Source organism: Phocoena sinus, chromosome 10 (assembly GCF_008692025.1).
Source record: "Phocoena sinus isolate mPhoSin1 chromosome 10, mPhoSin1.pri, whole genome shotgun sequence".
Classification (NCBI taxonomy): domain Eukaryota; kingdom Metazoa; phylum Chordata; class Mammalia; order Artiodactyla; family Phocoenidae; genus Phocoena; species Phocoena sinus.
In genome coordinates this window covers 46,278,718-46,302,813 of record NC_045772.1, presented here as the reverse complement: position 1 = coordinate 46,302,813, position 24,096 = coordinate 46,278,718, and the positions used below count along the sequence as shown (strand labels likewise).

At 39.8% G+C, this 24,096-nt stretch overlaps 1 protein-coding gene across 2 annotated transcripts in view; it reads left to right on the top strand.

The window, feature by feature from the left end:
• LGR5 (leucine rich repeat containing G protein-coupled receptor 5) overlaps window positions 1-24,096 on the top strand; it is a 120,437-nt gene that overhangs the window by 42,885 nt on the left and 53,456 nt on the right. For both annotated transcript variants that reach the window (XM_032645039.1, XM_032645038.1), the window contains exon 2: window positions 14,897-14,968. In XM_032645039.1, coding sequence (XP_032500930.1) covers window positions 14,897-14,968 — 72 coding nt within the window. The remainder of the gene's footprint in view (window positions 1-14,896; window positions 14,969-24,096) is intronic.

The following is a 24,096-nucleotide window of genomic DNA, read 5'->3' as shown; positions in this document are numbered from 1 at the left end:
ACACAGGTGGGCAGATGTGACTACAGGAGATGACGGCTGCTCCCTCAGGATGGAGCCTTGTGCCAGGCGCTTGACATGCAGCTTCTCTAGTCTGTGTGACTCCAACAGAGCCTGGGCACAGAAAGCCACAGGATAAGATGCTCCAAATCCCTTCCCTTGAACACAAGCTTCACAGGAAACATATCTTGTGTCCATCTAAAGGGTAAAACCTCAGGACACCTTGGGAGAATAAAAGGCAATCTGGTGCGACTGGAATATAGACTGTTTGGAAGAGTTTAGATGGAGGTAAACCTAATCCAGTAGATTAGGACTGGACCATGGAGACTTCAGCCAACAACCAGTAAAGCCCTTTCAAGTGCCAGATGCTGAGCTAAGGGCATGCACCTACAGTATCTCATTTAATCCTCACCATCGCAGCATGAAATACCTACTAGGAAGTTAAGACCAGAAAAGCATAAAACTGACAATAAGCAAGTTGGTGGCGGAACCATCTTTTGAGACCCTGACCTCTTTTTCAAAACTGTAACCCATTTTGCTATCCTCATACCACAGCTAGAGAACAACATGGGATCAATTTTGCAGATGATGGGCAACCAGTAAAGGCCTTTTGAACCCAGGGGATGAGGTAGGATGATGGGTCAGATCTGCCTTTTTTAATAATAACTCAGAGCCTTTGTGTGTGCTTCAGGATATTAGAAGGAATGTGGATGGGAGAGAAAGATTTCATCCTGTTGGCATGGAAGGGTCCCATGGTCACACCATGTTAACTGCAAGATATTTCAGTGTCTTACTTATTGCACAGGGCAGGGAAAACAATGGGCATTTCTGCCTGGGTGAAATAAAATAGATCTAGCTCCTTTCATGAAAGCTTTTGGAAGATTTTCTTTGAAATATTGCCTTGGGAGTCTTTTCTGGGTAATTATTATGGAAACATTCGGTGCAGCCACAGCTCCAGAATTGTTTAAAAGACTCAATGACACAGCCTCAGAGTCACTCCTTGGGTTATACATGAACTATATCTTATAGTCTTTGGCTCTGCTCTTTGTTTTATATTTTCGTTGTTCAATAATAAAGTAACGAAATTTTCTGCTATAAGGAATTTATGATGTGAAAGAGGAGTAGGGAGGGAAGGTTTTTCTAAATTCCCTCTTTCAAAGAAAAAAGGTCATTGGAAACTTACTTTTTCTGTCATCACAAAAGGCAAAATTAATAGTTTTTTCTTGTGTGTAATTCATGTGTACTGGTTAACTGATTCTCAACCAGGGGCAATTTGACCTTAGGGGACATTTATTTGGCAATGTCTGTGCATTCGTTTCTTAGGACTGCCGTAACAAAGTACCACAGGCTGTGGCTTAAAAAACAGCAATTTATTTTCTCATGGTTCTGGAGGCTGGAAGTCCCAAGACCCAGGTGTCAGCAGGGTTGGTTTCTTCTGAGGCCTCTCTCCTTGGCTTGTTGATGGCCATCTTCTCTCTGTGTCTTCACATGGTCTTCCCTCTGTATCTGTCTACGTCCAAATTTCCTCTTCTGATAGTAACACCAATCATATCAGAATAGGGTCCACCCTAATGACCTCATTTTAACTCAGTGACCTCTTTAAAATCCCTATTTCCAAATGCAATCACATTCTGAGTTACTGAGGGTTAGGACTTCAACATAAGAATTTGCGTGGAGGGGAGAATATAATTTAGCCCATAACAGTCAAGTTCTTGGTTGTCACCACTGGGGGAGGAGTGCTCCTGGTATCTAGCGGGTACAGCCAGGGATGCTACTCAACACCCTCCAGTGCACAGGACAACCCCCCACTACAAAGTATTATCAAGCCCCAAAGGTCAATAGAGTCAAGACTGAGAGACCCTGTTCTAGTTCCAAAGCCAGTTGCTTGATTTTTTTTCAAGCATAAAGAAAATCAATATGTTCCTCAAGTGAACATTACTATTGTGAATTATAGTACAGTCTTAGTTCGGACTCTGCAAATATTCATGTTCAAATACCTCATACAAAGACAAATTTGTGGGCATGAAAGAGCTTTGTAAACTGTACAGTTCTAGACAAATAAATGGAGTTATTGTTAAAAGAAAAAATGAAATGCAGTATAAAATATTAGCTCCTTTATCCTTCAGGGAAAAAATTCAGATAATTCCAGATGGACTGGGAAGGAGGGAAGAATGAAGGTAGAGAGGACCATTAAGATCCCATTGAAATTGCTTGAACTCCCCCCCACCCCCAGATGAGTGTGAAACCCAGAGTTATGACTGGAATTCTGGGATCTGGGGATGGAAGAGAGATGGACCAGGGGCTACAGACCAGGAAGCCAAGAAAGACCCAAAAGAGGGTGTACAAGGGCTAAGTGGAAGCAGAGTCGGTAGTACAGAGAGGTCTGAATAGTCACTCCAAAAGTGCTGGCCAAGAGGTAAAAGCAGCCAGAAATTCCACCAACCTGTGACCAGGTTCAGAAAAGTGCGGAGCAAACTTTCCCTGAGCTATCTCCTTACATGCGTGGTAATTCTTCAGAGTGAGAAATGTGATGCAATATTAGGACCAGAACTTAAGCTATGGCAGCCAAATATTGAAATGAGAACTTGGATTCTAGTATATAGTGTAGCTGAAAAGGGCTGATCCCAAAAGCTTTGGAGTCAGACAGATCAGGTTCAGACCGTGGCTCTGCCACTTACTGCCAGTGTCATCTTGGGAAAGCTAAAGTTCTGTGTGTCCCTGTTTCTTCATCTATAAAATGGGTTGTTATCTGAAGATTCATTAGACTGTATGTGTCAGCTAAATGTTAGTTATTATTCCAGAAACATTTCAGAGATATAATCAATAGGGTTAATGACCATTTGGACGATGAATGATAGGATGACGTAAAAAAAAAACCAATAAACCTGAGGTTTCCAGCTTGGTTGCTTGAGAGAACAGTGATGCATTACTCAAGATGAGGCAACACAAGGAGAAAAGCTGGTCTGGGAAAAAGAGAGAAAACAATGAGTCCAGTTTGAAATGTGTTGGGCTGTAGGTGACTGGTCAATTAACCACATGGAGAAGGCCAAATATAAAGCTGTTAGAAATAAAGATCTGGGGCTTCCCTGGTGGCGCAGTGGTTGAGGGTCCGCCTGCCGATGCAGGTGACGCGGGTTCGTGCCCCGGTCCGGGAAGATCCCACATGCCGCAGAGCGGCTAGGCCCGTGAGCCGTGACCGCTGAGCCTGCGCCTCCAGAGCCTGTGCTCCGCAACAGGAGAGGCCACAACAGTGAGAGGCCTGCGTACTGCAAAAAAAAAAAAAAAAAAAAAGAAAGAAAGATCTGTAGTGCAGGTGCAAGTTCAAGTCTGGAAATTGTTCACAGAGAATAGAGAGAAGTAGAAAAGATAGAACTTTAGTGTATTCTTAGATTCTTAAACTTTTCTGATGATTTTTGATGATTATTCCATCCTTTAGAACATATAAAGCTCTATACTATCTTGTGGGAGGTGCAGGGAAATTGGTTCCAAATTGGGTGGGAAGCTTTTGGTATATCTAGAACTATTACACTATATGGATAAAGATCTATGTGTTTGATGATAATGATGATGACGATTTTCGTTCTTAAATCTGCTTTCCCACATCATTGCCAACTTTGTTGAGTCTGCCTCCCATGAGTAATTTGCCACCATGGATTTCAAAACCAAACCAAACAAACAACAAGATTGCCCAAATAAAGAATACTTCCTTTCTCATTGGGACGTTTTCCTCTGAGAAAAGTACAGAAACATTCACAACTGGCTCTGTGGGCTTCTTATTTTGACTGTTCAAAGAAGGTTTGGTTTGCTATTGTTATTTTTTTCCTTTGTTCATTTGTTTTGTTTTATTTTGTTGTCTGCTTGCTTAGTTTTCTATTTTGGGGTGTGTTCTGAGTACATGAGGTTTTTAGATAAATGATCTCACAAAAACTGTATCTATCTCTTCTCTTGTTATTGACAGAGCTTTGAGGCTCTGTCTTTTCAAAGCTTCCATTAAAAATTAATATTAATAAAGCAAAGGGACCAGTAGAACATAAGCCTACTGTCTCTAAACATTTTTTAAATTATCCTGTAACTTTAAAGAGATTTTTTTCAGGATAACCATAAATATCAGTAAGCTAACATTTCTCTGCTCTTGATACATCTGTGTAGGTAAGAGTTTTAATTTGTAAAAACATAAAAGAGATTCTATTTTATAATAATAATGATAGCAAATATGTAGTGCTTATAACGTGCCAGATACTGCTTTAAGTACTTTACATACATTATTAGCTCAATTATTTCTCACAACAATTCTATAAAGCAGATACTATTATTAAGTCTATTTCACAGATTAGGTAACTGAGGCACAGAGCTATTAAATAACTTGCTCAAGGTTACTCAGTTTAGAAATAGCAAAGCCAGGACTTGAACTAAGGCAAAACAGCTCCAGAATACATGCTCCTAACTATTACACCTCAACTATCTCAAAGAACAACTTTGAAACCTCAGAAAGAAAATACTATTAGAAGAGGAGTAAGGAGATTATTAGCTTTCTCTTTATATATCAATGTATAGCTTCACTTTTTACAACAAATAAGTTTTAATTTGAAGGTCATCAAATAAAATATTCTTCTGGCACTTCAAGAAAAAGGGTATCCTGCTGGTCAAAGTCATATGAAAAGGCACTCAACTCTCTTAGACATGAGGGAAATGCAAATTAAAACCATAGTGAGATACCATTGTGCATACGTTTAGCCAAAACAAACTAAGATTTAAAGAAGAATAATATCAATTTTGGCTATAACAAATGGAAACCAGTGGAATTCTAAGACACTACTGGTGGGAGTATGAATCAATGTAGCCACTTTAGCAAACTATTTGGCAGGATTTATTAAAGCTGAACATATGATACATATATACCTAGACCCAGCCATTCCACTCCTAGATATATACCCAACAGATATGCACTTATATATACTTCCAAGGAAAGGCATATTTAAGAATGTTGATAGCAGCATCATTCATAATAGCCCCAAACTGAAAAGAACTCAAATGTTCATCAATAGTTCAGCAGATAAATAAATTGTAGTATAACAACAAAATGAGACACATATTGCATTGAGAAGGAATTAACTATTGCTACGTGCAACACATGGATAAATCTCATAAATGAGGGAAAGAAGCTAGAAAAACACAAAAAGCTATTCTCTGTACTACTAAGTGAAAGAAGCCAATCTGAAAAGGCTACATACTGTATGAGTCAAACTATATGACATTCTGGAAAATGCAAAACTATGGAGACAGCAAAAAGATCAGTGATTGTGCAGGCCAGGGGTGGAGGGAAGAATAGATGGAGCGCAGAGGATTTGGGGGGCTGTGAAAATACTCTGTATGATACTATAATGCTGGATACATGTCATTATACATTTGTCCAAACCTATAGAATGTACAACACCAAGAGTGAACCCTAACGTAAACTACAGACTTTGGGTGATTATGGTGTATCAGTAGGTTCATCAGTTGTAACAAATGTACCACTCTGGTGGGGAATGATGTTAAGGCAGGAGACTATACATGTGGGGAGGGGGAAGGGGTATATAGGGAATATCTGTACTTTCAATTTTGCTGTGAACCTAAAAATGCTCTTAAAAGTAGTCTTTAAAAAAAAAACATGCTTTATGATTCCATTTATAGAAAGATCAAAATCAAGCAAAATTAATATAAAATGTTAGAAGTCAGCAGACTGGTTCCTTTTGGGGGGAGCAGTGAGTTAAGAAGCTTCTGAGGTGGTAGCAGTGATTTGTGCTGGTTTACAAGGGTGAGTTCACATTGTGAAAATTCAGTGGGTTGGACAGTTAGGATTTATTCCTTTTCCCATATATGTTATACTTCAGTAAAAAGTATTTTTCAAAGATACATTGTTTTGGAGTTAAAAACAATAACATGAGAAAAGTATCTGGACATACATTATTCATACTGTCATAAAATGCTACTCAAGCCTGCACCTTTCCTTTTGAAGTTCACAGGAGGGCTTATCTCTAGAAATGTATTTAAAAAGTGATCAATTAAAAAGTGCTGGAATGTCTCCATCCTGGATCCATTCATTGTTAACAAAGGTGTCTGGCAAAAAGCTAAATGCTATTGGATCTCCCAAGACAAATTTAACATGATTGTACTTAGAAGAAATAGGAATTGCATGGTGCTGCTAAAGAAGAAAATATTTGTCTTCAACTGTGGCAGAGATTAAAGAACCTTTGTTGTTGTTGCTTTCTTTGTTTAATAATCACGCTATAAGGAATGGCCTCTCTGTTCACTGATTCACGTATCAAGTCTCAAATAGAGACAGTATGGCTGGATTTTAAGATGGTGGACTAAATACTTACTGCAGTCATGCCTCTCCCACAACAAATCCATAGAAATGATAAGAAGGGTAGATATTTTTGCAGGAGAGGAGGAGAAAAGGAAAAGTAGAAGGAAAGAAGAAGAGGGAAAATTGGGAGCTTGGGATTGACATATACGCACTACTATATATAAAATAGATAACTAATAAGGCCCTACTGTGTAGCACAGGGAACTCTACTCACTACTCTGTAATGACCTACATGGGAAAAGAGTCTTAAAAAGAGTGGATATATTTATATGTATAACGGATTCACTTTACTGTACACCTGAAACTAACACAACATTGTAAACCAACTACACTCCAGTAAAAAATTTTTAAAAAAAGAAGAAGAAGGGGGAAGGAGGAAGAGGAATAAAAAGAAGGAGGAAGAACAGGAGGGGGGATATAGGCAGGAGCAGAAGCGTATAAGGAGTGGGGGAGGGAAGGGGAGGAGAAACATGAGCATAAATGTACTTGGGCAATGGGGGTAGAAGGGGACTTTCAATGGATGACAATCTCTGAGGAATCCCTAGGACAGAAAACAAATAGGATTGACTGAAAAGAGAAACCACAACCCTAATTGTGAGCAAAAGCCATTGTGGAAGGTGGGCACAACACAAAGTGTGTTTTGTTCCCAAAAGTGCTTTATACCAAAAAGATTACATGCCTCACAGTTAGGATTATGTAGCCATTTGACGAGAGACCTGATTTTTTTTAATGGATTGGGTAAGATCATCTGCTCACTCATAGGACAGAGGCAGTAGAAGAGGGTTCAATTCAACATTCACTGAGTATCTTCTGTATGCAAACATGCGGCTAGATACTAGGAGTACTGTGATGAAAAAATGGCCACTGACCGTGAGGAATACAGCCTACTGCAGGAGACAGACACATGAACACATCATTTCAATATGATGTCATTAAATGTATGGGGTGACACAGGAGGACAGAGAGCAAATCACTTACACAAATATGATAAGGCTTCCTGGAGGAGATGACACCCACCCAACCCGAGTCTTGAAGGATGAATTAGAATCAATATGCCAGAGTGACAAAGGGTTGGTGTGCTCCCCAGTGGAGCTTGTATGCAATACTAACAAATGGGGATTTCATCTGGGAGGTGATAGGAATTGAAAAGTTTTAAGTAGGGTGGCTCATTCTGCATTTTTGGATAGATCACTCTAGTTGCCATTCGGAGGGTGGACCTCAAAGGATAAGACGCAGGAAGCTTCTGGAAGCAGGCAGCCACAGAGTTGGGAGGCAGTTTCAGATGACTGGGTCAGAGAGAGTGAGGACAGAGTTAGGAGAGAGAAAAAGGGATAGACAGAGAGGATAAAAAAAGAAAAATAGGAAGAGTTGAATAGGATCTAAGATTTGAGCTTTTTGACAGGAAGATGGTGGTGGCATTAACAAGAAACTGGCCCCACAGAAAAAGAAATGAGTTCGGAATAGAAAATAATTATTTCCATTTTAGACACAGTGCATTCCTGCAAGATTGGTAAACAGACATATCCAGAAGGAAATTAGATAAATGATTCTGAAGGAGAAACATTAAGACGAGGAATATGGCTTTGGGGGGTAATGGGCATCTAAGTGATATTTAAACCCGTGAGAGTAAGTAACAGTCACCAAGAAGAAAGGGCAGAGATTGCAGAACACTAGGCCAAGGGTAGAGCTCCAGAGAATACTGCCACATAAGGGGTAGATAGAAGATGATCCCACAAAGAGTCTATAGAAAGTTGGGAAAGAATCCTGACAGAACGATGCCTTGGAAACTATAAAGTATAGAGCTTCCAGAAAGAGAGTCTGGTGTAGGAGAGAGGTCCAGTAAGTCATGTGTTCATTAGATTTGACAACATGGAGGTCATTGTTTCTACGGCAAGAGCAGTTTCATTGGCGTGTAGGGCTGGAAGCCTGTGTGTTATGGGCTGAGAAGGGAATAGGAGGTGGAGACTACAACTGGAGACTTAGAAACAACCCCAAAGGGAATGAGAAAGATTAGGTAGCAGGTAGAGGAAGACATGAGATCGTAAGATCTGGTTTTTTGTTTGTTTTACTCATGGAAAAGACTTGAGTCATTTATACATTGAAAGGGAAGAGAAAGAAATTGAAAATGCAGGAAATAGAAGGAATTGTTCATGAAATCATGTGCTGTAGCATCCTGGGGGTGGGGAGATGGGACCCATGAGCAAGAGAAAACTGTGGGTATCTTAAGCAAGGGACAAAAGAGGACAAAAATTTGGCCTATGTCGTGTTTGATCTAAAGAATCCCAGTTAATTCCACGAAGTCAGAGGGAAGGTGACCATGATGGGAGTGGCTGTCCATTAAGGGGTCTGAGGCAAGCAGTGAAGGTTGGCAGCAGTCCCTGCAGGAGTAAACTGAGCCATAACAAATAACAGGACTGTGCAGCGGTGTAGAGAGCCCACAAAGACCATGAATATATAGTAACTAATCTGCACATTTGTGAGTTTTTCTTTTCTAGTGGCACTCAGTCCACTGAGATAGTAAAAGAGAAGATGAATTACGGTTTTCTCCCAGAGCTGGGGTTTTGCCAGTAGTGGGAAACAAAAGACAGTTCAGGGTGATGGTGAGATAGTGATCCAGGAGATCAATGTATGATCTTAGGCTAAGACAAGTCTTTGATCCTGGAAGTATCCAAGGACTAGAGGTGGAAATAGAGAACAACTAAGCTGGAAAGAGAAGAGTTTGTGTCTGAAACACGGGGGTCTGTTAAGCACTGGAGTAGTCATTTGGAAATAGAGAGGATAATGCATTCTAGGGAAAGAGAATCACATGGGTAAAGACAGATGCAAAGAGGAACAGAAAGAATTTCAGTGTAACTGGAACACATGTTGCAGAGAGGAAGGTGGCGTAAGGTCAAGGTGGAAACATGCTTTAGGCCAGGTTGTGAAGAGCCTACGAAGGTAGGGACATTGGTTCCTCTAAGAGGCCTGAAGTCCGCCCAAGTTCTCAGGCAGGGGAGTCCCAGCTGGGTGTGGTTGTGTAGGCTGTACCTGGCACCGGAGCTCTCCATGGGGGGCTGAACTCCAAGCCAAGCTCTCTTTGCCACCCAACTCACTCTGCTCCCTGGCTGCTTCTGCAGGAGGCAAATGACCTTTTCTTTAATTTACCACCCTCCCCTCCCAGAGGGGAAGCGCTTCTCCAAATCATCCGAGGGGATGCCTTTCTTATTGGCCAGCAATGTCTCTGAGTGGAGTGACATGATCGGATGGACTTTTCAGGGTGACCTCTCTGGCCCTGGTGTAGAAGATGACCTAGAATGAGGAGGCACGGTAAACAGGAGAGTAGAACAGTTATCAACAGAGCAGGGACCCGACCAAAAGTAGCAGCCAGGAAGGAAGAAGTGAGGCCAGATGCAGGAGAAAGCTTTGCAGCAGAATTAACACTGGGTGACTTAGGGACATAGGGACAGCAGGAAAGGGAAAAGTTGAAGATGACTCAGATTTCTTCTCCACTGTCTTCCTAGACCTGACCACAACTAATGCTCAATTAATATTTTGTCACATGAAGAAAAATAAATAATAGAGTTGCAAGCAACAAAGACACTTTCAAGAGAAAGATACTATCTGCTTGGGGGGAACTCTCTACCCAGAGGAAACAATATCTTTAGTTAGCCTCCTAAATTTTGAGTGAGTTGTAGAACTCAGAGCACCCATCTAGAAATTTAGAAAGAGTTATTCCTAAGCACTGTTCACAGCCTTGGCTGAACATTCAAATAACCTGAGAAGTTTTTTAAAATCCCAGTGCCTATACTGGACCAACTGACTCAGAAACTCTGGGGATGGGACCCAGGCATCTATATTTTTTAAAGCTCCGGCAATGGTTCCAGTAGATAGTCAGCTGCTCCCATGGAACTTTGCAAATCCTATTCCAGATTTCTAGATGTGGTCATTAACACAGTGTAGACAAGAGCTGGGTCAGAGACAGGGAAGAATGGTTTAACATATTTGACCATCTTGTCACAATGAATCCTCCATTTCTGATGAAATCCTTTTACCTAGTGACCAGTTCTTCAAAATTAATTTCAACATCTTGGCAAAAGATGAAAAAAATTAAAGAAGTGCATTACATTGCTTCACTGATTTTAGGAAACTGAACCATGGGCCAAATGTGGTACAAAATAGGGACTTTTTTTAAATGATAGTTTAAAAAGTAAGTAATGCACAGATTTGGAAACTATTTTAAGATCCCTTTATTCTGCAAAAGTTATATGTGTTCCAGGGGTCAGAAAGACCAAAATACTACAGAAGAAAAAACAGAAAAGTTTAAAAAATAATTTAAGAGTAAGAATGAGGATGTTTTTATACAGAGTGGAAAATTTGTTGGAAAAAAGGAAAAGCAAAAAACCAGCCCAGGGGCTTTCCCATTAAATTCTGCACAGTGACTTGGAGACCTCTCAACTCCGTGAACCTCAGTTTCTTCCCTTTTAAGTGGGCGACCTCACCCTGCTGAGTGCCAGTCCTCTCTAGCAGCCAAACATTCTCATTCTATCATGTTTTACTCAAAGTTGAACTGGCTAAAAGTAATTTAAGTCTTGCCCTTCTTGACACGAAGGCAAGAACAGCATTGCTCACCAAAAGGCATGGTCTGAGGACCCCTCCCAGGCCAGGGTTATTTTTTACTAATCCACAACAGATAAGGATTTGAGAGTAAAGGTTTAGAAGCTTTCACAGAAATTCAATAATCTGTCAAGTCACATAACAAAATATTGAGGCTTGTATTTTGCATATCTTTGTGTTATCTCACTTTTCTATTAATTAATTTTATAAAAATATAAGTCCACAGCAAAGTAGAACTTGTTTTTCATTGGTCTTTTACCATGGACAGCTGGGGAAGCACTGAGCTAGACCGGTGTTACATTTGAACATCAGTGCAAAAGGTGCACACAGAAGAGAAAAGGTGAATGCGACTGATTTTTACCTTACCCACTTTGGATTCATGTTTTAAAAGTCTATTTCATTTTACTTTAGATTGTTATTATTAAGTTATTTTGTGCCATAGGTTTATCTGCATTGTTAGCAGCTCTTTAAAAGAAAACCGCCTTCACAACATTGTAAATTAACAATACTTCAATTAAAAAAAAAAGAAAAGAAAAAGAAAGTAAACAGTCTATATTAGAAAACAGGTCGTAAAGGGTCGGTTTAGCAATACAGCCGTCCCTCTGTGTGACTGGGGGATTGGTCCCAGGAGCCCCCGCGCATACCAAAGTCTGAGGATGCTCGAGTCCCTTATGTAAAATGGTGTAGTTCAGTGAATACAATCAGCTGTCTGAATCTGGGATGCGAAACCCACGGATATGGAGGGCCGAACGTACGAGCTCATTTTCTGGGAGGAACCACAATGTCAGGTAACAGGGAGAAGTGATTAATTTCCTGTTGGGAAAGGGAGGTACTCTCCTTTTCAAGAAGCAAATTAAGTCTCTCCCTCCTGACTGGAAACAGCTATCATAGGGTATGAAACTATTAATGTAGGAACACTCTTGTTTAAATACGAGGAAGCCTGAACAGGGAGGTTCATTTTCCCATGATCGTGCAGCCAGCACATGGGGAGGCCAGGATTCAAACCCAAGACACTGTACACTAACAATGCCTGTATTCTTTCTGCTGCTCCACCCTAAAAATGCTCCAGGGGGAACCCTGAGAGTGAATGCTGATGCAAGTTTCACTTCCAGGTGCCTGAAATAGGGTAATAAATAGTAAAATAATGTGGAGTGCTTATGAATCTCCTTAAACATAAATTTCCTTGTTCTATTTAGAGCTTTCTGCAATAGACAAGATCAGTGTTTGTCCCAGACTGATTTGCACATCACACAGGGAAATAGGAGAGGAGAGGAATGTCAGTGCTATCCACACCAGCTGTCTTGAGACTGGTTTGATCTAAGTTACTAATAAACATGCTCTAGAAGCAAACCACCCGGTCCTTTTAGGAAATAAGTGGGATATCAGTTAAAAGTAAGTGAATATGCCTTAGAAATATCAAGTCTTTGCAGAGATTATATAGACACTGTAAGGAATCCAGAGACTGTATTGTTTAGTTTAATATATGCCTGTTCAGTGAACTAAACAACCTTGCTACTTCAGAGAAATATCTGCGCGGGGAACTAAAATTGCGAATCAATTATCTGGCTCTCTTATCTAAACAGTGCCAGGAAGAAAAAATCAGATCTTGAATATATGGACAATACAAATTTTTTTAGTCTATATTTTTAGCATTGTTTAGTTTTAGCTTGAGGATATAGCATTTTATTCAGCTACATCATTGTTTACCAACAATGATATTAAAATTAATAATTAAAATTAATAAATATTAAAATTAATAACTCTGGGGGTTTGCCATACTCTAAAACATTTAGCAAAATATTTTATCTTCCCTGTACATGCTCGTGACTTTTTAAAGGCACAGAGTGAATGATCCCTTAGTTCTTGGCACCACTGATTAAAAGTTAATATTTGATAAAGGTATCAAGCTATCAACACTGAAATCTGCTGGTTAGGTGCAATGGTTGTGGTCACTTCAATAACAAGAATAATCTGGATTTTTTTTAAAGCTCCTGGGTGACACTACTTGGCATATACACTGAGAAAACCATAATTCAAAAAGAGTCATGTACCACAATGTTCATGGCAGCTCTATTTACAATAGCCAGGACAGGGAAGCAACCTAAGTGTCCATCGACAGACGAATGGATGAAGAAGATGTGGCACATACATACAATGGAATATTACTCAGCCATAAAAAGAAATGAAATTGAGCTATTTGTAGTGAGGTGGACGGACCTAGAGTCTGTGATACAGAGTGAAGTAAGTCAGAAAGAGAAAAACAAATACCATATGCTAACACATATATATGGAATCTAAAAAAAAAGAAAGAAAGAAAGAAAATGGTTCTGATGAACCTAGGGGCAGGACAGGAATAAAGACGCACACATAGAGAATGGACTTGAGGACACGGGGAGAGGGAAGGGTAAGCTGTGACGAAGTGAGAGAGTGGCATGGACATATATACACTACCAAATGTTAAATAGATAGCTAGTGGGAAGCAGCTGCATAGCACAGGGAGATCAGCTCGGTGCTTTGTGACCACCTAGAGGGGTGGGATAGGGAGATGCAAGAGGGCGGGGATAAGGGTATATGTATATGTATGGCTGATTCACTTTGTTATACAGCAGAAACTAACACAAGAATGTAAAGCAATTATACTCCAATAAAGATGTTAAAAAAATAAAATAAAAGCTCCTGGGTGAAATTGGCATAGGTGGTCAAAAGACACAAATTTCCAGTTATGCGAGAAATAAGTCTTGGGGGTGTAATGTACAGCATAGTGACTGCAGTTATAATACAATAGTGTATATTTGAAAGTTGCTAAAGAGAGTAAATATTAAAAATTCTCACCACAAGAAAACAAATTTTGTAACTGTGGTGATGAATGTCAACTAAACTTACTGTGGTAATCATTTCACAATATGTACATATGTCATTATGTTGTACACCTAAAACTAATACCATGTTATATGTCAACTGAATCATTTTTTAAAAATAATAAATAAAAATAAGCTCCTTATCTTATCTCAAGATAAATTTTAAGTATGTAGACCCGCTCTGAGATTATAATGGCATTAGTTCTGAGTCTTGGCGTTTGAGCACGTCATTTTTCAAGTCAACCTTCAGCTGACTGTTATGCGGTCTTAGTTGGTCTTGAGTAGACTCTGCCTATCAGTTGGTCTTTTGGCCTCTGAGATACAGACAGCATATACCAGTGATGCTGTAGGATTATGTGGGAGACAGTAAAGAAATAGAAAAGTAAAAACAATAAAATCTAATTACACGGAGTTTCGCTTAAAACAAAAATTGATTGAGTTCTGCCCAAAGTGGCTTGTTGTTTCCTGTGCCAGGAACTACTGTGCAGGCCCAGCAGGAAGTGTGCTACAGAGCAGGATCGCATTACACCCTTGTTTTATGGTTCATTTCACTTATTTAATGCAATCCGAGAACCTGCAAAAGGAACATGTTCGAAGGAGGGAATAGGCTTTTTGTCTTGTTTTGTTTTGTTTTTTTAAGTTTCTTTGAATCAAAACATTTGTTTTTACAAGGTGCTTATAGTCCCAGAGAAAGAGGACTTCCAGAATTGCATGGTGAAGACATTTCTCTTTGCCACAAAATTTAAAGCAGGACCCGACGCTGAGTTATGTCTAGGGTGGTTGAGTTATGTCTGTTCCCTTTGCTGGTCTACTCAGGTCATTTTAAACATGAAGAATTACAACCATGCCCATGAATGGTCTATCATTTTGAATTCCGTATCAGCTCCTCCTAGGGTCTCTGATTTGACTGAGAGCCCATGATGTTGGGGGGGACATGGGAGGAAAGGAATATATTTTAACGTGCAAAAGAGCGATTCATTTGTCAAGCAACACAACGAGTTCCTTTGGCTGTATTGCTTGCAAATGTGTGAACTGAACAGCTGGACTGCCTTGTGGTGGCAGACGCCGCTCCTCACACACTGCCTCTCTTCCTCTCCAGAGACCTGAGTATGAACAACATCAGTCAGCTTCCCCCGAATCCTCTGCACGGTCTCCGCTTCCTGGAGGAGCTGTAAGTATCAGCGGAGTCGTGCCGCATCTAGTCAACACTGGACACGTTCTTGTCTTTGTCTCTCGTCCTTACTGTGAGAACCAGATAAAACAAGGCAGGAAAGCTGTCAGCACCAACGATCTGGGCACATGAGGAAACACTTAGCTGGGAGGGGAAAAGAAAGAATCGCTTAGGATTCTGGAAATCAACTTATAAAAGGGTTTACCATGAAGCTACAACTTTCTAAGGTGAGGCTGAGCCAACCAAATTAAAAGTTTAAAACAAAAGCTGTTTAAAAGAGCTGGAGAGCTCTTTGGAAATAGTTAAGCAGCAGGATATTAGAAGTTTGAATACTGGTTCATGTTTATTAAAATTGCAAGTAAAGCCATAATCAAAACCAAAAATTGCCTCTTGGTTTGGCTTATGACAGGGAGAATTGAGTCCTCATTTCATAGCACCAAAACTTCTTGTCCTAATCACTTTTAATTACTGTTTTCCTACTTTTAAATTGAGCTTCCCTGAAGGCTTGAACTGAAAACCATGAAATCCACAGAGGACTGAAAACTGGTCTCTCCCAAACTCACTGTAAAAAAATAAAATTCAATTTTTTTTAAAAAGGAGGAAGCTAAAATTAGCTAATGATACACAGAGGAATCTTGATTAAGTCTGGTAATCACTTGCCAGAAGATGAAAAAGAACTCTATAAACCAAAATCTGCATTTAAAAATTCATTTGATCCTCTTACTCTTTTGAGGGATGGGGACTTAGGGGAGGGATGCACCGTCGTCACAGGCTTCATGAAAAAGGTTTGGCACCATCAGCTAAATAAATCCTCTGACTGTTGATTAAAGGAATTGTTTAGTCAATGATCTCTTTTGAAAATACCCTTTTTATAATTCCTAGAGTCCGGGTCCAATTTGGGGAGTCATTTAAATTGTCGATGCACCACACGATCCACCTTGGGAGGTGGAAAGAACCATCCATCACAACCAAATTACACTACACTGATCATTTTTGTTGAAGAGGATAATATTCTCAAATTTCTCCCCTTTAGAGTTGGATCTATATTTATTTTTGATGGCGTTAGCTTTCTCACAAATGTTATTATTTTACTACTGAAATCAGCTGAACATGCCCAGATTGTTATCGGGGAGTATGGTAAAAAAGCTTAGATTACTAGATTATACAGCAAGTTTTTATTATTCAAAAAATGGATTTTCACTTTGGGTTGTCCAGGCTCCTCTTCTCTTTTCTCTCTGGCCATTTCTGTTGCTAAAAATTTAACCCTCATCAGGACTGGGACCGTGTCTGTCCTAGTCTTGGGTGGTGTGTAATGAATAATCAATACATTTTTGATGAATGAATGAATGAACTAATGAGAAAGCAAAACATGTAAAAGGAGCTTCTTATACTTGTTCACCGCCTCAGAAAAAAGTAACACATTTAGTTGACATGAGCCAATATTTTTAGATTATTTTTAGTAAATTTCAAACATCAGCATTTTTTTTCTTGTTTACATTCTTCTCATCTGCCCTCTCTCACCATAATTAATATACAATACTTAGTCCTGTTTACCCCCATATTTCTAAAATATGCATTCCCACTGCCTTTCTCTTTAATTTCCTTATAATATGCAATGGCAAAAGGCTTCCATTCTCCTTCAACATACACCTCAGCTTTCGACCACAAACCAAATCAATAAATAATTCACTTCCCCAAGGACTTTGTTTAATAGAGTTCCTCCCTTGGTGACCCAATTCATTCAGAATAACTCCTCTTTCTTCATGAGGTGAATGTTAATTTTCATCCAAGACCAGTTCTTCAAAAGATAATCGAGAGAAAAAAATAGGGGAAAGAAGGTGAGGGAACTACCATTTGAAAGGACTATTTTTACAAATTACCTTATTTTTATGTCTCTGGAAACTCCATCAAGTATCTTGACCGTGGAATCATAGAATTTCAGAAGTAGATGGGACCCTTTAAAGACTATTCGTTCCATTTCCTCCTTCTGTTCTGAAATTCCCTCTGCCGAGCTGGCCAACTTGCTGAATTTAAAAGCAAGACCACTTTCCCATATATAATTCTGTGCTGCATCTAACTGATGTTTTGAAGACATCATTATTCATTTAGTGGCAAAAGGGGATAATATTTATAGAACCTGGAAAAATGATCAACTCTGCTTGGTCTATTCCTTTCTTCCCAAGGCTAAATTTAGGGTGTTGTGGGTTTAAACACACACACCCATCTAGCAGAGCATTTTGATCATGCCTTTGTTATGTGCTGATTGTTTCCGTTAGACTCAGCTATGTTTAAGTCTGTATCCTCTTCTGGAGTATAAGATCTTCGAAATAATAATATAATTATAATGACAACAGTAATAGCTTACTCTGTGACAGGCACTGTTCAAAATGTTTTGCACACATTATCCCACTGAATCCTCTTAACAACCCCATAAAAGTAGATATTATTATTATTCTCACGTCAAGATTATAAAAAAAAAACAAACCAAGTACAGAGAAAACAAGGAACTTACCCAAGATAATGGAGTACATAAGTGTCAGAACTAAGATTCAAATTCACTTTCAAAGCCATACTCGGAAAGCAGAAGGCGGCTTTGGAATTGTTCTTCATTCATCTGTGCTTTTCTTTTCCCCAATAGTACCTAGTATAGTGGTCTGCACAGCTGAACACTTTAAACTCTTGTTAAACTGAGCTTCGTAATGATAGGTGTGTTCATCTGTCTGTGTCTGGGTATATGTGAGGGAATGAAAAAGAGTGAGACAGAAAGCAAGAAAGAGCTGTCTACCCAGCAGGGAGAGATTAGATATTCAGGTTATTTGTTCACTACCCTCATATATTGGCTCTGAGAAAAGTATCATCATAATTTTCAGGTGCAGAATTTCACATTACTCAACAGGAACAAAACCTTAGTTATTATTTTTACATATGCATAAATATACTTAAGCAGCATGTTTTATATAGTATTCTATTGGGTTGGCCAAAAAATTCGTCCAGGTTTTTCCATAAGATATTATAGTAAATAAATGACCTAATAATAAGTAAGTGAACTAATAGATGACCATCCATACAGCTAGAAACAGACATTTAGATATCTGTTATTGTATGTGTTACATCCGTTGTTGTATCTGTTGTTGTGTGTGTGTATCTGTTGTTATGACAGACTGTTCAAATGTTAAACTGTTCTGAAAGTATTCTTTTGTTCAGTTTACTCAGCTCATCTCTATGCTTTATTGTTTATCCATTCATTCAGAAACTGGTACTGATATTCTCAATGATATTAATAAAATTCCCACCACAAAACTCAATTTTTAGAAAACACTATTAATAAAGCCAAGTTACCACTCTTCCCCTTAGCTCTAATTGCCCAATTACCATCTCCCTAGTTTAATCCATCTATGTCATAAGCTGTGTAGACAGTCATGATTCATCTCTCATCCATCACTGGTCCTGTATTTCAAAATCCTCTAAGAATGAATAAAGTCCTAGAGGTATCCCTAATGTATTTTTTAAATATATTGTAACCCTGGAGAAAGTGGCTATGTAGAGCAAATATTTAAGAAGAATTAAAGCCATCACGATTAATGGTAGTCTTCTCTTCCTCCTGACCTTCTGGAATACTTACTACCTGTGTCACATGTCTTGGTGCATTCAAGTCTTGTTTGTTATTTGTTATTTTTGTTTTATGACTCCGCAAGGTGACCAGGCATGCACAGGCCAAACGCCCTGCTGGTGCAACGTGATAGCACAAGGAAGAGAGAGAGCCTTTTTCCTAAAAAAAAAACTCTGAGTGTGGTTAGGCTGTGTGCTGTGTAGAGAGGAGAACACAGTACCTAGAAGCAGAAGCAAGCCCAGGACTCCTCTCCTGACTCTGCCACTTACTAGGGGATAATCCACTTGACCTCCCTGGGCCTCAGGGCATGATGGTGAAAGCCACCCTTGCCTGTTTTGAGATTCTGAGGATCAAATGAAATGATGATGAAAGAACTTTGGTAAACTATAATTTACATATTGAGTTGTGTTAGCGAAATGAAAACACTTTCAAGAGGATTCTCACTTCCTTCTTTCCTACTTCATGAGCTTGATTTTGGAGTAATCCCAGGGATCCAGGATTTGTGAAGGAAAAACTGTTTCCAACCATGAGGTTTAACGGATATAGGCAACCAGTGCAGATAGTTTTTACCAAGTTTGAACATCCTGAGCAATAATTATATTTCTCTCCAACAGTATCTCTCCCAGTTCTATTTCTTCAGTTCTACTAAGGACTTCACATTGATGTTTGCTATTTGGACAAATAATAAATCCCACATTTGGTCCATCAGAGTGTGGTTCAGATGTTAGGAACTAAAAGATCGTGCCTAATGCTGACATGTACAAGTTCCTTTAAACTTAGATTGGCAGCTTGATTAAACCAGAGGGAAAAATGAATTGTTACCATTTTAAACAGTCTAAGTTAAAGGCCTTTGTTTCCCAGTACTATTTTAAAATCTTCCCAGATTCTAATGCTATTGGAATCAAATACTCGATTTAGGAAGGAAACCTGAGATGCTCTAGGGAGGTTTGTTTTTAAGTTACTATTGTTCCCTGGAACTGTTTGCTCATATTATGGTTGACCTTAAAGAATCTCTATATAAATAGTAGATATCTATTATTTCAGATGAAATTAGTAATGAGAAATACCACCAAACTTCCTGAAAGTACAGTCTATGCTTGTTACTTCTACTTCCTCATCATGTTGCTAAAAAGAGTGAGAGCTGTCCTGCCTGTCTTTTGAGATTTTTGTCTGAAGATCAAATGAATTGATGATGAAAGAACTTTGGTAAACTCTAATTCACCTATTGGATTGTGTTAGTGAAATGAAAACACCTTCTTGCCCATAAATAATCTTCCTGACCCTTGGCCTTGTCAGAGTGCTCAGTCTCTCCTTTTCATAGATCTGGTAATTGATTATAAATGCTGCCTCTGGGCTTCCCTGGTGGCGCAGTGGTTGAGAGTCCGCCTGCCGATGCAGGGGACGCGGGTTCGTGCCCCGATCCAGGAAGATCCCACATGCCGTGGAGCGGCTGGGCCCGTGAGCCATGGCCACTGAGCCTGCACGTCCGGAGCCTGTGCGCCACAACGGGAGAGGCCACAGCAGTAAGAGGCCCGCGTACCACAAAAAAAAAAATGCTGCCTCTTTACCTTTAAAATTTGTATTAAAATTTTTTAAAGAATTAATTTAAAATATAAGAAAAGAAAAAATGCTGCCTCTTTGAAACTTTTTTTTCTCTAGTGTTATTTTATGTTCTCTTCCAAATGTCTATTCATACAGCTGGATATAGAGATTTAGATCTGTCCTTGTGTATGTATGTGTATCTATATATATGTGTGTATGTATATATATGTGTGTATCTACATATATGTGTGTATATATGTGTGTGTGCGTGTGTGTGTGTGTATATATTATATATATATACATATAATACATACAATTGTAATGGCGATTAGGGCACGGTTCTTAAAGTGCCCTACCTTTCTGCCTCCTCTTTTTCTCCTTAGCCTTCTTTTCTCCTCTACCCCTAACATATAGACATTCCCTAGATTGCCTCCTTTCTCAGTTCTCTTCAGTTCATTCATTCAGCGTGTATTTATTTAGCCAGTGGGGACATAAGAATGAATATGACTTTCTACGTTTCATTCGTTCAGTCAAGAAGTCCCCACTCCAGGGGAGACAGATGATAAGCAAGGAAACAAACACAGATGATATTTGCTGATTATGACAAGAGTGATAAAGAACACAAACATGGTTAAGTAGAGAATAAGTAACAAGGGATGACAAGGAGGGAAAGTGTCTCAAAGAAGGTGACATCTGAACTGAGCTCAGGAGGGTGAGGGGAGTTGGTGGTCTGCAGAGCTAGGGTAGAGTGTATCTAGTAGGGGAATAGTGTGAGCAGAGGCCCTCAGGTAGGAAAGAAAGTGATATGTTTGTGGATCTGAAAGAAGATCAGGGTGGCCAGAGCAGAGTGAGAGGGAGGGGAGGTGACAGGGGATGGGGCTGGAGAGAAAGGCAGGGGCCAAATCATGCAGGAACAATCAGGCTATGTATAGAATTCAAATAAGAGCAATGGGAAGCCATGGAGGATTGTATGCAGCTAGTGCAATAAATAGGATTATGATTTATAAAGATTTCTCTGATTTTTGTATGCAAAATAGCTTGGGGTATTACGGAAGCAGAGAGACCTGTTAGGAGGCTACAAACTCATTAGGAGATAACTACTGTTGTCTGGGAAAGAGAGTCAAGATTTGAACGACCTCTGTTACGTAGATGACCCCCAAATCCATATTTCTAGCTGAGATCTCTTTTGTCTTTGACTGCTGGACCAGTGGTTCTCAAAGTGTGGTCCCTGGACCAGCAGCATTGGCACCACACGTGAGCTTGTGAGAAACGCAAACCCCAACCCATGTGCCCCACCCCAGCCTAATGAATCAGGAACTCTGAACTCGGGACACTGCCTTTAACAAGCTCTCCTGGTGATTCTGATGCATGATGAAGTTTAAGGACTGCTACTCTAGGCCAGTTGTTCTCGAATATTAGTGACATCAGAATCTCCTACAGTGCTTGTGAAACCGCACATTGCTGGACCCCGCCACAGAGTTTCTTCAGCAGGTTGAAGGTGGAAGGGGAGGATGTCAAGAATTTGCACTCATAACAAATTCTCTGGTGATACAAATACTGCAAATCTAGGGACCACACTTTGAGAATCCTCCACTACCCAAGTGACACCTCCACCTACCCCACCAATACTTTAAAACTCAGCAAGTGCAGAACCAGATCCATTCATGAACACACAAACCATCCTCCACAACAAGATTTTACTCCTGCCTTTGCTTCTCACCATCAGCATTCTTATTATCCAAACTTATGGTCACTGTGTCTGTCACTGCCTTTGCATCCGTCATTCTTTCTCACCTCCTGTATCAGCCAGTTTCCAATTCTTAAAGCTCATAATTCCGCATCGTCTTTCCCATTTGTTCACTCTATTTCATCACCACCTAGTTCAAGTTCTTACTGTCTCCTCTGGATAACTGTTCAAATTTGTTGACTAATCACCTCTCCTGATTCTCCCAATAATTAACAATTGAATCATTGTCTCCGGGGATGGAGACCATGAAGGTCTCTAGGTGATCTTATCAGTATGAAACCGTGATGACTGCTTCAGAGTTTCCCACCTTGCAGAGGCATTAGAATCACCCAGAGAAATTTTAAAACTACTAATTACCACGGCCCATTTCCAGAGATTCGGATTTAATGGGTCTCAGTGGAGACCCAGACATCATTCTTTTAAAGCTCTACTGGGGGCTGGGACCCACTGGGATATATGGAAGCTTTACAGCAGAGGAAGAGAGTCAGGCACTCATCGTTGACTGGACCTAGGGACTGAAAGGAAGTCTGAAGGTGCAAGATGACTCTGAGTAAGGTTATAACATTAGGTGCTAGGAGACAGGTGAGGCACTGTCAATAGAAACAGGGAATTCAAGGGGAATAACTGATAATTTGGAGGCAAGAGGATGTCTGGTTCTGGGTTTACTAAGTGCACGGTGCCAGCAGGACATCCAAATGGGAATGTCACTAACAAAGTTGGAATGTGAGTCTGGAATGTGATGATTCTGTTCTAGAGAGAATGATTGGAAAGTTGTTTACAAAGAGGTGATTGCGGAAGGTGCCGGAGCAGATGAGAACTTTGAGAGAGGGTAGAGGCTCTGTTTCCCAGTATGGGTCTCTATCCATAGTAAACTCACCTGGGCTGCTTATTAAAATGCAGATTCCTGAGTCATTTCCCCCAGAAACTCTAAGTCACTAAACCTGAGTTGGGGCCTGCCAGGGGATCTGAATTTTTGATGACTCCTAAGACAATGGCAATGCACACTAAACTTTGAGTGCCACTAGATAAAGGAAGAAAGACAGGTGTGAGGACAGAAACTTGAAGAACATCTATGTTTGGAGGATGAGCCTTAAAAGAGGGGTGAACACAGAGAAAGACAAATATCATATAGTATCACTTATATGTGGAACCTTAAAAAAACGATACAAATGAACTTATATACAAAACAGAAATAGACTCACAGACATAGAAAACAAACTTATGGTTACCACAGGGGAAAGTGGGGAGAGGGATAAATTAGGAGTTTGGGATTAACAGATACACATTACTATATATAAAATAGATAACCAATAAGGACCTACCGTATAGCACAGGGAACTATAGTCAATATTTTGTAATAACCTATAAGGGAAAAGAACCTGAAAAGAATGTATATGTGATATATATGCATGTATACGTATAACTGAATCACTTTGCTGTACATCTGAAACTAACACAATATTGTAAATCAACTATACTCAAAAAAAAAAAATTGAGGGGCTAGAAAGAAGAGAGGGAAACAACCAGCCATAGTCATGAGAGCAGAAAGATTGTACAGGATCCGGAAGGCAATGGGAGGACTTTGAATAAGAGGCAGGGAGCAGGGCTTCCCTGATGGCACAGTGGTTAAGGATCCACCTGCCAATGCAGGGGACACAGGTTCAAGCCCTGGTCCGGGAAGATCCCACATGCCGCGGAGCAACTAAGCCCTGCACCGCAACTACTGAGCCTATGCTCTAGGGCCCGCAAGCCACACTACTGAGTCCACGTGCCACAACTACTGAAGCCTGCGCACCTAGAGCCTGCGCACTGCAACGAAGAGTAGCCCCCGCTCACTGCAACTAGAGAAAGCCCACGTGCAGCAACAAAGACCCAATGCAGCCAAAAATATTAAAAAAATAATTAAAAATAAAAAGTAGATTGTAAAATAATATTTAAAAAAAAAAAGAGGCAGTGAACAACGGTTTTCTTATTGTCAGTACCTCAAGTAATGCAGTCACTTGCATCCTTGGGTTTTTCCTATTTCAGATTGGTTGCTCCTGATCAACCCAAGCTCCAGACCAACCTACTTTTGACCAAAGTTATGTTTAAAACCTCAAATATTGGAGCCCAAATGCTATGGTTGAACCAAATTCTCTTGTGTAAACTTTTCTACGTAAGCATGAGCAAATAGGCCCAGTTTCCTTGTAAAAGGGGAATGAATAATCATGTCACTTGTTTAATGTGATT